Source organism: Triticum aestivum, chromosome 1B, assembly GCF_018294505.1.
Source record: "Triticum aestivum cultivar Chinese Spring chromosome 1B, IWGSC CS RefSeq v2.1, whole genome shotgun sequence".
In the NCBI taxonomy this organism is placed as follows: Eukaryota; Viridiplantae; Streptophyta; class Magnoliopsida; order Poales; family Poaceae; genus Triticum; species Triticum aestivum.
The window spans coordinates 648,527,542-648,541,478 of record NC_057795.1 but is presented as its reverse complement, the minus strand read 5'-3'; the positions used below and the strand labels follow the sequence as shown (position 1 = coordinate 648,541,478).

Genomic DNA, 13,937 nt, shown 5'->3' with positions numbered 1-13,937 from the left:
GGAACTACACCAGGGGTACTTCACCCGGCTGTCTGAGAGTCGGGATATTGAAGTTGGCATGATCAACATGCTTAGTACAGGCGAAGGCTAGCAAATAGATTGAGGAGCGACCAACCAGAGAGCAAAGAACGGTCATAAACATGCATTAAGAATAATTAACATTCAATACGAGCATGAGTGGGATATAGAACACCATCAACATAAATATCGTGGAGGCTTTATTGGTTTGAATCAACTACAAGCGTGAACACGTGCCAAGTCAAGCTAATCGAATCATTAGAGGGAGATACCATACTATCATACTATATCACAACCATTTTAATGCATGTTCTCACTCAAGAGAAAATCATTATCCACTCCTATATAATTAAGCATGACATGAGCAACTATAATCTCTAGTTGTCACCATAAATTTGTTTACTCATTATAAACTGAATCAAGAACGATGTGCTAAACATATTTACAAAAACAAACACAAGAAGGGTTCATACCAGTTTTCCTTCACCTCAATAACTTCATCAAATTTCGTCATTATTGCCTTTCACTTGCACGACCGAATTATGTGAAAATCATAGTAGTGCATGTGTGCCGTGGACTAGGCTGAAATTTGTGAACAATTATTCATAGGAGAAGACAAAGTAACATGGGCTCTTTTTTAGATTAACAATAAAGCATATGAGAGCCGCTCCACATTTTCATTATGATCTTCTCCTTACGACAAACAAAAAAGAAAATCAAAGAAACACAATAAAATATTTTTGGAGTTTTTAGTTTTTCTGAGGAAAGCAAATTAGCGAAGGAAAAACATAAGACAAGAAAAAATATTTACACTGAAAAGCTCCCAACAAACAAAAGGAAAATGGGAAATCTTTTTGAATTTTCTTTTAACACTATAACAAATTTAAAAAGAAATTAAATTAAAAAGATGCGATTTTTTTTACTTTCAAAGTTTTTCAAACACACAAGAAGAAAGCAAAAATAAAACTAACATGTATATACAATGAAAAATGATGAACACCGACAACTGAAATGAATGTGTGGTATATGAAGGTAATGTCGGTGTGAGAAATACGTACTCCTTCAAGCTTGGACTTTTGCCTAACTTGGTAATCAACGTCGCTGTTATGGGTAATAATCGAAGTGGTAGCTCGTGAAGTCTCTCCGTGCGGCCTCCTCAACCAGACGCGCAACACGTTGTACTCATGTGCCTCGCTCTCATAGACATAATATCTTTGTTTGTTCTGAAAATCAAAGAGAGTAGTCGTAGGCAAAATAACATAGACAACACGATGTTTATACCCGAACCTCCATATCCGGCAAGGTTTTCGCCCTGAGGTTTACCCATTTGGCTGAAAACGACCCTGTGGTAATCAGGTACATGGCACGTGCCCTTTTTTTTGGGAAATTACCTTGTACAAGTGCGTGTTGTATCTAGGTTTCTGTTTCAAATTTTTTGAACGTGTGTAGGGCTTGCGTTGGTTCGTTTAGTGTTTTTTGATGGGCGTGGGCCAGTCCGTACGATTGCACCGCAGTTCCTGGTTGGTCCTTATCTCCTTCCTCTTAATTCTCTCCACGTGTAGATCCTTCTCTGGAAGACTCATGTGAGATCCTGTGAAATCTCGACGTCCACCGCACGCCGCTCAATCGTCTGTTCACGCCACCGCTCCACCGCCGTGCGAGCTTATAAAGGCTCTTGCCCCTTCTCGAGCTCTCAATGTATGCGTCTCCCAAATTCCCGGTGAAGCAACATCGTCCTTCCCGACCTCGCTGATGGCCGGTGCATCACCGCGGCCCCCGTTTCTTCTCTGGCCGCCTCAGTTCCCTCCGCCCTGGCTGTGCCTTCTCCTTGCAGCCAGGCACTCCAACCACGACCCAACGACTGGATCAAGTCCGGATGGCACAGCAGCGTCCGTATCCAGCCCGAGAACCAGCCATCCCCGCCGGCTCAAGAAGATCCTCCTCTCCCCGTCCCTCTCGCGAGCGTCCTCGCTGTCGCCGGCCGGATTGCAGGACTGTAAGACACACCTCGGGGCGGCACGTTGCGGGAAGATACCGTGAACAGAGATACCCGTGACGGCTGCCCTCCCTTGCTCCGACCCATCCATGGAGCCTCCCCGCGTCGCCCAATCTGGTACTGTTTCTGCCCAAGAGCAGCGCCCTTCCTCCTCCGCACAGCCAAGATCACAAGCCTGTTCCCGCCGCCGCCCCCCGTCCCGACTTCTCCAGCCTGTTCGAGACCACTCCCCACCGCCGCCGCCTCATCGGCCAGACCCTTTCTCTTTCCACTCTATTCACGTTTGGTGATGGCGTTGTGTACTGCGTGTGTTGTGTGTGTGGGACGCTACTATCCTGGGCTGCGTGGTCTACTTGTACGCTGCTGGCATGTGAGAGATTGAGAGGTGAGAGAGGCTACGACTGGGATGAAGATTTGCCTGTCGATATTTCATACCATCGGCGTCGTCAACAACGGCCATGGCGCGGCGGCGGCGGCTACACACGAAGCCGAGCGGCGGGCTGAAGGGGAGGACACCTGCTGAAGCACAGACTCCGGCGGCAACTACCAAACTACAGAAGCGACGCATGACGGCATGAGGCGTCGGCTCTGGCTGCAGGACAGCCTCGTGGTGGTGAAGGAGTCGGCGGACCCGGAGGATGACTTCCCGGTGAGCATCATGTCCACGATGATCGCGGCGAACGAAAACCTCTGGCCGTCGCTGCGGGTCTCGAGGAGCTGCCGGCTGCTACCTCGCCCTCAACGCCGCCAAGCACCACCGCGGCATCGTGGCCGCGTTCCGGCACACCTGGCTCAAGTACCGGTTGTGAAAGGCCATTGGAGACGGAGCGGCGTGTCACAGCACCAGTCCATGTCGTCGGCGTTCAAGCAGTCCGGCAGGTTCAGATCGAAGGGCAGCTCCACTCTCCCACAGCTATCCCCAGGCAGGTTGCGGTTGCACCGCCGCAACATCAGCACGTCGAGCAAATCATTGGGTCGTCAACCTTGTCGTCAGGCAGTGCGCACATGAACATGAACCGCCGCTCGAATATTGAATATTTGCAGGAGAGCCGTCTGTTCATGCCCGACGCGTGTGCTGGTGATCAACTAGGTGTTCCATCTGCGGTTGCGCCGTACCGTAGGGTCTTTTTATCGGTCAATTTCGTTAGGTCAGTCTGCCTTTCTTTCTTTGTAATCTGGTTCCTTTTATGTAGTGCATGCAAGCAGGAGAAAAGGAAAAAATGCCTAGACCAAACAGCGAGAGAACAAAACGATGTCCAATTCATATGCATGTAGACACATAGCTCCTACGTACTCCCATGCACGTGGTCACATCAACCCCATTCACGCCCAACCAGTGCATGCATCAACTAATTAACCATGTATGGCGGACAAAGGTCATTTGACAAAAAAAATAGAGACACAAATTGCTAGGTGCATGCAAAGATGCAACAACCGTGCCATCAAGCATCCCAAATTAGAGTGGCGGCTCCACAATTTTCATTGAGTATCCAAATTATAACTAAAAAAAATCCAATCACTTGAGGAAGAAAGAAACACACGACTATATGAAATATCAGAATAAATACTGGACCAACAGATCTAGCTCATGTTAGTGATATTATGCCATAGTTGCAAAATGCCTCTTTATTAGCAGTAGGATTTGAGAGCACCGGATACATTCATCTCTAGGCAAGAAGTTAATTTCTCTGAACTTGAACTGTTAAAAATTTAAGTTTGTAATTATATTAATCTAATGGAGCCGCAAGTTGTTTCGAGTTTATATTCCTTTTCTGAGCAAAAATCTGTTTCATTAATCATTGATAATATTTGAAAAAGAGAATAATAATCAGAGCCTTTCGTAGTAGGCACTTTTAATGAGTAGCATGAAAGATGGTGATAGCATTGACCATCTTTGGTTGGTATTCTTTGAGTTTTTAGATGCAACTGAGAACGTAACTTTGGCAATATGAAATATAACATGCATTAACCATCTCTCTTGCCACAAACAGAAATATAGCAACATAGCATTACTATCACGCAGCGCATTTCATACCGACGCATCAACGGGGCGCGGCGTGCCGTCGCACGGGCGTAGCTAGTCAAATATTAAATTATAGTCGTAGTTCTAAGTTTTTCCCTAATAAAGTCATGGCACTGCATTGCCTCAAAGTCTATGTATTTGCCAGGTCATATAGGATCATTGGGGCTAGGCGAGATCTCTAGCCTTGCAGCTACTCGAGAGGCATAAATTCCTCCATATAAATGACAATTGCCCGTGTTGTGGTGCAGTCTCCGTGCAACAATTGCCTCCAGATTATATAGTTTGAGGCATGTTAGTGCAATATGAATAATGCTCAAGTCAGGGGCACAAAGTTAACTACAGTCTTGTTTGCCGGCGATGCATTTTTCATTAAATAGTGCAAAGTAATGAATAGAAGAAAATTGAATACTCTTTGTTCTAGCTTGCGTGACTCCTCTATCCTCACCATTACAAAGACTATTAAGCGCCTTCGGCTCGCTCCAGTGCTTATAGTCGTCATTAGGTGGTCTACGGACCTGGCTATAAATTTTACTTCTAGTGTTCTTTGTACTACCTTGGCAATTGATGAATAGATTGAAAATTTTCTCGAAAAAAAGGAACATATTATAATCAGATTTTTGCGATCCGACAAGTAACCCCCCAATATGGAAAGTTTGCGTGCATCACAAAACTCTACTAGGGACATACCATAGGATTTATCATATAGGTGAAACATGACTCTAGAATTGCGGGAGTGAGACTTAGGGGGTGTTTGGTTCAGGGACTTTTTAGTCCCAGAGACTAGAAAAGGTCCCTAAAAAGTCCCTCGAAACCAAACGGGAGGGACTTTTTCTACAGGGACTAGAAAAAGTCCTAGGACTTCTCAACCAAACACCACCTTAAACTTTTTAGTAAATGAATGATTTAGATTGTAGTGTTGAGTGCACATATCTGCGACGTTTACTAAATGAATTGCTGGAGTGAAGCCACGCTTGATTTCGTCGGAGAAGCTCTTGTCGAGATGATCGAACCGCCGGTTCTACATAGCTAGTGTATACATGCGTGTTTCTCTTGTGCGTATTGAAGCTTTTTTTTTCTATGAAAAAGGAGTGTACAAAAACCGAAGAGCAAAGCAGCAAAGAAGAAAACAGCATCGAAGTGTACAGAAGTTAAATATTTGCATGATTTTTTTTTGCAAAACACACACACACACACACGAGCTTGATTGGCGTTGACCATCTCTCTTTTTCTTGTTTATTTAGAGAGGAAATATGCCAAAATCCATCTCTGCACCCGAGCTCATTTGCACCCATGCCGACGGAAAGAATCAGAACAAGTACTAGAAAATTCAAAAAAAATTGTGCGGTAGACAATTTGATGCGTGAGGTCCGCTCTAATTTTTAAATCATTTGAACATCTGAGGAGCTCTCAGAAAAAAAGACAAATTGTGGGTCTGTACAAATGTTTAATGTTCATGTACTGTTTTGGCCCGATTTGTCTTTTTTTACTGAGAGCTGCTCAGATGTTCAAATGACTTAAAATTTGGAGCGGGCCTCAAGCATCAAATTGTCTACTGCCTAACAAACATTTGGAATTTTTTGAATTTGTTTTGAATTTTTGATGAATTTTTTTCTAACCGGGTGCAGATGAGACTGGGCACCGAAACACCCTACTCAGAAATATGCATTTTTCTATAGTATATGTAAAAAAAAGAGTTGGGCCTGGTCGGCAGTGGGCTGGGCCTGTATCATCAAATCGAGTCCAGTGACTCCGGTACGCACGTGGCTCGTCATCTTGTCAAATTCCCCAAATCACGTGCACGCGCAACACAACGCCGGCGAGCCGGCTGGAAACTTCTTCCGCCATTGACTTCTTCCTCCCTTCCTCCAAGCGCTAGGACGGCCGGAATTCTTTCACCTCCGGTCCACCGCCATCCTCTCGCCCTCCCGCCACCGTGGAGCTGGAGCAGAGGAGATCGGCGTGCGGCGACCTCCGGAGATGACGAGGGAGACAGAGGTCACCGGCGACGCGTGGGTACCGCGGCGGAGCGGGAGAACACCACTCAGGTAAGAAGATGTACTGCCACTGTCACAATTACGTTTCAGGCTTTCAGCATGGTTATCTGCCTGTTAACGCCAAGTAGAGTAGCAACAGTACCAGCACAGCCTTTGTGTAGGCCACAATACCTTTTATATAATACAAAGCTCCTGAAACTAGGTCTCGCGCTCGCGCTCGCGCTCGCGCAGGTGCAGGCGCCGCCGCCGCCGGCTGATCTCTTCCCTCCGGCCACCTCAGGCCCAGCCAAGCACAGATCCGGGACCCTCCCGGCGTCCTCTCTCCATCCATCCCGAAGCCCGGCGCCGTCTTCGCCAACCCTCTTCCCGCGGAGGAGTTCGAGTCCGGCCCTCCCCCTCTTCCTGTCCCGCTCCCGTGCGGCCGCGCCGGGCCGCACCGGGGCGCCCCTGCGGGCTCGAGCAGCCCCCCCTGCGCCTTCCTCTCTTCTCGCCGCCGCCGGAGGCGTCGCCGGGCAAAGCCCTGGCAGCGTGGCGGCGGCGGGACCCCTCGATCGCCGTTCTCGACAGCGGGGGCGGCGCTGCTCCGCTGCTCCAGGCGGTGATGCTGCGGGACGGTGGTGGCTGGGCGTGCTCGGCTCGGCCAGACTTGGTGCTCAGTCGGGTGCTGCTCGACGGGCTCGCTCCAGCGCAGGCTGGCGCGGCTCCGGCGGTGGGTGGGCGCGGCCAAGCGCGGACCTGGTGTAACATCCCAATTTTCCTAAATTAGGATGTTATTAGATCATACATATGCATATCATATTTTCCATGCATTATTTGCTCTTCTGCAATATTCTTTTCATTATGCAACTAAGGGCAATTTATTGGAGTGGAGATAACATGACTTCTCTCCTGTTTAAAAATGTTCATAATGTCAAGAATATTATTTTCAGTTCATCTGTTATGTTCTGGTATTTTTGTTAGTCTCCAAAGTATTTTATTTGACTGTTTTGTTGCTGTTTGTGTGGCCTTTTGCATCAAAATGAATTTCTGAAATTGCATTAGGTGAGGAACTAGTGTTCCTGTAGTTTATATTAGCAGTATAGATTTTACTGTGTGTCTACGTATTTTTATTTTGTTTTTATAGTGTTGTTTTAATTTTAGTTATTTACTGCTGTAGTTTTCGTTAAAGAGAAAAAAAAACACAGCACGCAGCGCTGCACCGCGGCCCAACAGGCGCCCGCACAACCGTGGCCCAGCTTCCCGCGAAGCGGTACGCAGCAGCCAGCAGCGCCACGCCCGATCCGCCGTTGCCTCGGGCCACTGACCGGGGGGACCCGCACCTGACCCGCAGCCCACTTCCCGCGAAGTGATACGCAGCAGCGCTGCCCGTGCCCGACCCGCATCGCTCCAGCCGCTAACAGCGGGACCCACTCGCGCCCCTGTTCGTCCCTCCCGAGCCGGACACCACACGCGCGCACCGCACGCACGCCGAGGCCGAGCCGGTTCACCTCGCGTCCTTGGTCCACCTCGAGCGCTCCCGAGTCGCCGTGTGCAAGCAGAAGACCCAGGGAGACCCCGCATCCACTCCTCGTTCTTCCTCGTTGCCGCACGCTCGAGCGAGGGCGAAACGGATCTCGTCGGAGGAACTTGAGACCGCCGCCATTCGCCGGTCGTTGCCGTCACCGTAAGAACGCGCCAAGCCTCACCGCCTGCTCCGTTCGATTCCCCGTTCGATTCTGCATCTTCTTGACGGGCCTGTTTTGGCCACAGAGCACGGGAGCGAGGTAGCCGAGTCGCTGGAGTTCGTTTGACTTTGGGGCAGCTGTCGTCCATCCCCACCGCCGCTGACGCCCCGCCGCCGTTGAACACCAGCACCACCTCCGCCACTCTACGCCCGACCCGTCCGTCCCTTCGTCTTCGCCGGAGAACCGCCGGAGAATCGCCGTCGCCGACGCCCGAGGCAGCCGCCGCCGTCCTCTGCTTCTGGTGAGCACGCACGCGCACAGGGGCCTTTGGCCAATCACAAACTGCCACGTGGCAGACTGCTACAGGCGCAGCTACAGTGCCGCACAGGAACCAGGGGATTTCTGTTTCTTTTGTTTTCACAGATTTTCATCCAAAAATCAACTAGCTATATCTTTTATTATATAAGTCCAATTTAGGTAGTTCTTTTTCCTATGCACTCACAAAAATCAACACTTTATCACACTACCAACTTTGCACATGTTTGCGCTTTTCAAATTTGAATTCGTTTGAATTTGAATGAAATCTTCCGGAGGCCGTAATTTTCAAACCGCTTATCGGAATCGAGTGATTCTTTTTGCGTTGTGACCATAGTGCAATTTAGGTGCTGTTAAGCTTCTGTTGTTGAGTTTTAAAAATCATTTTCTTGCTGTTGGTTTTATTTTGGTTCTATTTGTGTTTCAATGATTGATTTGTTGAATTGTGTGAAACGTGTAGATTGTCCGGAGTGCGACGCGAACTATTGTCAGGAGTGTGACTTTCTGAACCAGAACCAAGGCAAGTTACATGTTGATCATCCTTTACCTATTATTTTCTATGCATGTAGTTATATCACACTATGAATATATGCATGTATAGGATTACTATATTATTTTTGCTATGATGTTGAGCTATCTTCCCGTCTTTTGCAAATCGTGGTAGTTGTAGTTTGCTATGCTTTGTAGACGGGGGTGGTTCGTGTATACATTGAGTGTATGTGAGGATTATATATATATAACAATTGAGTAGTAACTCAGGATTTAACTCACCTCTGGGCGGAAGTGGTATTGCTTGGTGTTTGAGGGAAGGCATCATGGGGTCTTGCACCTTTTCTAAGGCCTTGCGCCCATGAGAGTGCACCCTAAGTGGAATGCCGCCCAGGTTCAAAAAGATCAGACAGACTTAGTGACTAGTAGCTTCCATGTGCGGCGATTGGCTATATGGGCTCTGGCTTAGTTGATCAGTTGTTAGAACCCTTGCCCAGACAATGTCGACAGATGTAGCTTATGTAGGTGGGATGTGGCCGCCAGGTGGTTAAGGGAACCTCTTTTGAAAGACTTTGTCTCAATCTTCGGATTGGGTTCAGTGGGTAAAGCGTACTAAACTCTGTAGAGTATTAAAACTAATTATGATTAGCCGTGCCCCCGGTTATGGGTAAATTTGAGCCACTATGCCATTACAGTTGTTGGATGATCTTGACAGATGTGACACTTAATAATATTTGTGGGCAACTTAATAAAAGGGTAGGTTGGAGTTGATTTTGCCAACTCAACCTTGTGTATTTAATTGTAGTAATAAAAGAACTAAATAAATTATTTGACTATTAGGTAGTTATTAGGATAAAATCAGCTTTATGCAAAAATAAACCCTCAAGCCTTCCTTTGTTGTACTATGCATATACATGTAGGTCTGTTATTATTACTCCTGTGTAACTTGCCAATACATTCAAAGTATTGACCTATATGGCTGCAACGTCTCATGTAGGATATTCAGACGAAGAGTAAGGTACCTTTAGGGTCGCGAGTCTGCACTCAGCATCGCCAGTGGGCTATGATGGGACTCATTGTTATTTGCTGCTACATTTCCGCTGTTTGATTGAATAAAGCTAGCCAAGTGCTATGCAGATTATTTTATTTTATATATTCTGGATCATACGATGTAATAAATGATGCACTTGGTATTCTGGTATTCATCTATACTGTGTGTGCTAGCGAGTTCGATCCAGGGACTAGCACGGTAAGCACAGAGACTCAAATCCTTCGAGATTTGGTCGTTACACCTGGTGTGGCGATGTGCGGCGCCACGGTCCCCGCGGGATGGTGGTGCTCGGCCCGGCGGCATCTTGGTGGTGCTCCGACAGCTCCTGGTGCTGTGGATCCGGCGGATGGTGGGGGGCGGCAGCTCCGGGCGTGCGTGGCTGGCTCTGGCCGGCCCTGGGTTCTTCGGATCTGGCTGCTTCGTTGCGGCGAGAGGCTGTTTGGTGGTCCGGCCGGGCTTGGGCTCGGCAGACAGTGTGGCAACGCCGGGCGAAAGCTCTGCCTTGGGCTTCTAGCCGGGGCCGGCGACGACGACACACTCGGCTGCCGCGCTCTTCTTGAAGACGTCGTCGAGGTGTGCTGTCTGCCCTGCTTGTGTCTCCGGTCGGTGAGACCAGTGGTGTGATGGTGGCTTCTGCTTGGCCATGGCGCGATGGCTTCGTGGGAGGTGTGCGGGTCAGCGGAGGTGCAGTGCGTGAGGGTATGGTGTTGGGCGGTGCTCCGGGCGAAGGCTTGCCGGGTTTCTATCGGCTGACGGCGTCGGCGTCTGCGGATGTCGTGTCACCTTCTTGGAGGCGCCGTCATGGAGTCCACCCCTGCACATCCTCGGTTCCAGCTCTTCGGGTGAAAGCCTAAGGCCCAGTCGGGTCGGGCGACGGCGTCGGCATCGTCGCTTCCTCTTTTGGGGCGTTGCCTTGAAGAGTATTGGATCCCGTTTGCATTTTCCTTGGGCTGGACGCTCGCGGCATTGCGGTCGGCGGCTGTCTGTCTGGCAATGTGGATGTTGCGCGACTTCTAGTGTGGCAACGATGACGGCTTCGAGCGAAGTTGGCGGCTGCTGAGCTTTGGTAGTCGGTCTCATCCGCGTGTTCGAGGGGTTGCCAGGCCTCATTTGTCTTCCTGAAGTCGGAGCTGCAGAGGAGGTGCTTCCGCGGCAACGATGACACGAGACGGGTGGTCGGCTCCGGTGCCGGCTCGACGCAGACCCAGCGCTTTCCCCCTACAATGCTCGTCAACAGAGTCGGAGCTGCCTGGTCGTCGGCGTGTGCGGTGGACTGTTTGGCATCGACCGACGCAGGCCTCGACGCTTGTTCGTGGTTTTCTCTTCGACGGCGTGTGTGCGTTCTTGTGTGGGTTGCCAGGTCGCCCTGTGTGCCTAGTTTTTGCGGGCATGTTGACGGTTTTCGCCCGGTTTTCCATTAATTAACTGGGCATCTCTCTTCGACCTTTTTTAATGAATCGGGCCCTAAGGCACCGCGTTTCAAAAAAACAGTACCAGCAGATTAGTTTGCTTTGCTGACAGACAAACTAAACTAGCATCAAGTTGTATAAGCAAACAAGTAAAGTACCTATCACGCACTTTAGGACGGAATGAATACAAGCCACGAACATGCAAACAAGTAAAGTTCTACAATCATCTGTAGAGCGGTTGTTACGACGAACAGCGCACCTGGGCAGCATACAAAATATGCAAACTAAGCACAAAGTTATGCAGAACAGAAAACTAGCACCCTCAGAGTTCCTCCTTCAACCCTGCTTCGACAAAATGATGCTGCACATCTTGCAAAACTCTGTGAATTTAACATCATCCACACAACAAAACCTTGTAGGTTGATTCAGGCCTGCAACCATGCAGCTAACTCTGCTTTGGCTGCTAACACCGAGTAAGACTGTAAAGAGCAGTCACTAGTAAAGAGTAGACTAGTTTGCTGACAGCCAAACTAGCAACAGATTACAAGTGGTAGGCATGGCCAACACAAGCGAGTACCTACCACGCTCACCGGGTCCGAATAAATGGAAATCACAGACGTTACAAGTACTGCAATCTTCCCTTTGGTAAACATACAAAAACAGAGAGGCGGTGAAAGGAGCAGGGAACATATACCTGCAAACTAAGCACAAAGTAGAAAGGGTGGGGGAGAGGACTCTACATTGAGTTTCGAGACCCTATAGAACAAAACACTAGTACAGGCGATGGCCTGCAGCTTCAAAGTCACATGCTGCAGGTCTTGCAAACGAGTTTCACGTCACCATGGCTTGTAATTTCAGCTCCTTCTTCAACTCCAACATTTTAAATCATCCAGAACAAAATCTTGCAGGCTGATTGGGCAGTATATGCATGCACTGTCTAGAACTCAATCCTCTGTAAAATGAATGGTGGAAATTATATGATTAGATCCGATTCTAGTGGATATGAGTGATAAGTGCAGGTTCTATATACAGGAGAAACATGCTTTGTTCAGATCAAGAAGAAAAGTTTAACTCACTGGCCTGTACTGCAAACAAATTCCCAAAACAAGGCGAACTCTAGAAATTAGACTACTCGTCTTTGCACTATTGTTATATTTCGCAAAACAAGGCACTTTTGAACAAAAGGGAAATTGCAAATCCAAGTACACGAATTTCTCAGCATTTATGCATGAAAGAACCCACCTAGAAATGCAAGACTGAATACATCAAGAAAAGAAGAAAGATGAAGCATTGCAAAATAAGATTAGAATGACAAAGGGCGTGGCAGGGTACATACCTTCTTTTCTATGCGAGCCAGAAAGGTCTTGGTCTCCTCTAATTCACACCATTCCTTTAGTCCAGGGCAGCTAATTATTTCTAGGTGTTGTAGGTTAGTGAGTTGATGTATTCCCTCAGGAAAAGACTTGATACCATCACATCCAGTCAGATAAAGACTCTTTAGAGAGGTGGGCAGAGCAGATTCCCTTTGTTGGTTGTCAGCCAGCTTCATCTTTCCCTCTGTTTCAGCAACCACGTGCTGTAATGCATCGCAGTTAAAAAGTACTATTTCCTGGAGGCTGGTGAGTTGTTGGATGCTTGCCGGCAAAGACCTCAAGCATCCATTGTTAGATATCCAAAGTTTCTTGAGAGAGGTCAATTCGCCTAGCCACTGTGGCACAACGGATATGCTATGGCAGAAGCCCAGTTCTAGCGATTCAAGCTTTATGAGTTGCCTCATGTTCTCGTTCAACTCCTTTACACCACTGCTATACTGTATATGCAGATTCTTTAGAGATGGGAGCTCACCCAACCATATTGGCAGTTCTTCCATGTCTTCGTCTTGTAGCCGCAGTGTCTTCAAAGAGGATAGATGTTGGGTGATCTCTGGTGAGCCGGTTAGATCGCCACAATTGTTAATAGACAAAGAAGGGAGTCCAGGAAAGTGTCGAAGCAACCTCCGCTCATGCAGAGGCACCTTGCAGTCTCTAACTGACAACCAAGTTGTTACGGCCGTAGAGGCCCACCGGGCAATCTTAACCCACAAGTTATTTTAGGTTAATTCTTATGCAAGTTATCTTAGGTTAATTCTTATGCAAGTTATCTAGGTTATAAATATAGGCTGTAAGACTCTTTTTGGATTAAGCAATAAAGATAGTTCTATCATATTGCCCGGCTCGAGAGGAGCCGGAAACCCTAGCCGCACCTTGCCCTAGCCGCCGCCGCCCTTCTCCTCCCTCGCGACGGCGCCAACGCGCCGGAGCCACCGCCCTCGGTCCCAACCCTCGCTGTCCTGCCCCTACAACCTAAGGAGCAGAGTCGGTAGGAACCCGAGTCCTACCAATTTGGTATCAGGTACCCAGGTTTCAACCATGTCTTCGCCGCCTCCAATTCCGCCACCACCGCCGCTGCCCATCAACTCCACCACCGCCGCTGCCGCCAACTCCACCACCGCTGCCGCTTCATCGTCGGGCGTCACGGCCTCGCTCTCGGTGGGCGCCACGGCGTCGCTCTCGGTGCCGATCTTCCCCGCACCCGGCACCGCGTTGGGCCACGGCCTGCCGCCACCCCCCATCCAACATGCACCGCCGTCGCCTTCCCCCGTGCGGCAGCAGTTTACGCCGGAGGCCATGGCCGGCGTGCTCAACGACTTGGTCATCGCGGTCCAGGGCATCCGCCTCTACTTGGCTAGCCCGTACGGGCCGCCCCTGCAGCTCCATCCGGCCGTGACCACGGGACAGCCGGCGCTGCCATGGTACTCCGTCCCCGCGGCCATCATCGGGGTACCCGGCGCTGCCCTCACCGGCGGCTCCGCCGCCGCCTTGGCCCTAGTGGCTGACGCCAGCGCTCACGGCGCCACCCGCGCCGCCAGCAGCCGCCCAGGGCCCGCAGTGGCCGGCCTACTCCGTCCCTGCGGCCATTGCCGGGGGCTACCCGGCGCT

The 13,937-nt window shown here is 49.3% G+C and overlaps 2 protein-coding genes across 2 annotated transcripts; one reads left to right on the top strand and one right to left on the bottom strand.

Moving 5' to 3' along the window:
- Positions 1–6,014: 6,014 nt before the first annotated feature.
- Positions 6,015–8,531, top strand: LOC123081495 (translation initiation factor IF-2). The gene is made up of 3 exons (XM_044504073.1): positions 6,015–6,082; positions 6,160–6,769; positions 8,471–8,531. Exons 1-3 carry the CDS (start codon positions 6,015–6,017, stop codon positions 8,516–8,518), a joined length of 726 nt encoding a protein of 241 aa, XP_044360008.1. The 3' UTR covers positions 8,519–8,531.
- A 2,802-nt stretch (positions 8,532–11,333) lies between these two features.
- Positions 11,334–12,983, bottom strand: LOC123098503 (probable disease resistance protein RPP1). Its single transcript, XM_044520519.1, has 2 exons — positions 12,296–12,983; positions 11,334–11,911 (listed from the first exon to the last, which is right to left on the bottom strand). Exons 1-2 carry the CDS (start codon positions 12,827–12,829, stop codon positions 11,897–11,899), a joined length of 549 nt encoding a protein of 182 aa, XP_044376454.1. The 5' UTR covers positions 12,830–12,983; the 3' UTR covers positions 11,334–11,896.
- Positions 12,984–13,937: the final 954 nt, after the last annotated feature.

Excerpts from the sequence above, each read along its gene's own strand:
- LOC123081495 (XM_044504073.1), top strand. The coding sequence starts at position 6,015 with ATGACGAGGGAGACAGAGGTCACCGGCGACGCGTGGGTACCGCGGCGG. Across the intron at positions 6,083-6,159 it reads AGCGGGAGAACACCACTCAG|AGTAGCAACAGTACCAGCAC; the intron begins GTAAGAAGATGT and ends AACGCCAAGTAG. Across the intron at positions 6,770-8,470 it reads CGCGGCCAAGCGCGGACCTG|ATTGTCCGGAGTGCGACGCG; the intron begins GTGTAACATCCC and ends TGAAACGTGTAG.
- LOC123098503 (XM_044520519.1), bottom strand. The coding sequence starts at position 12,829 with ATGGAAGAACTGCCAATATGGTTGGGTGAGCTCCCATCTCTAAAGAAT.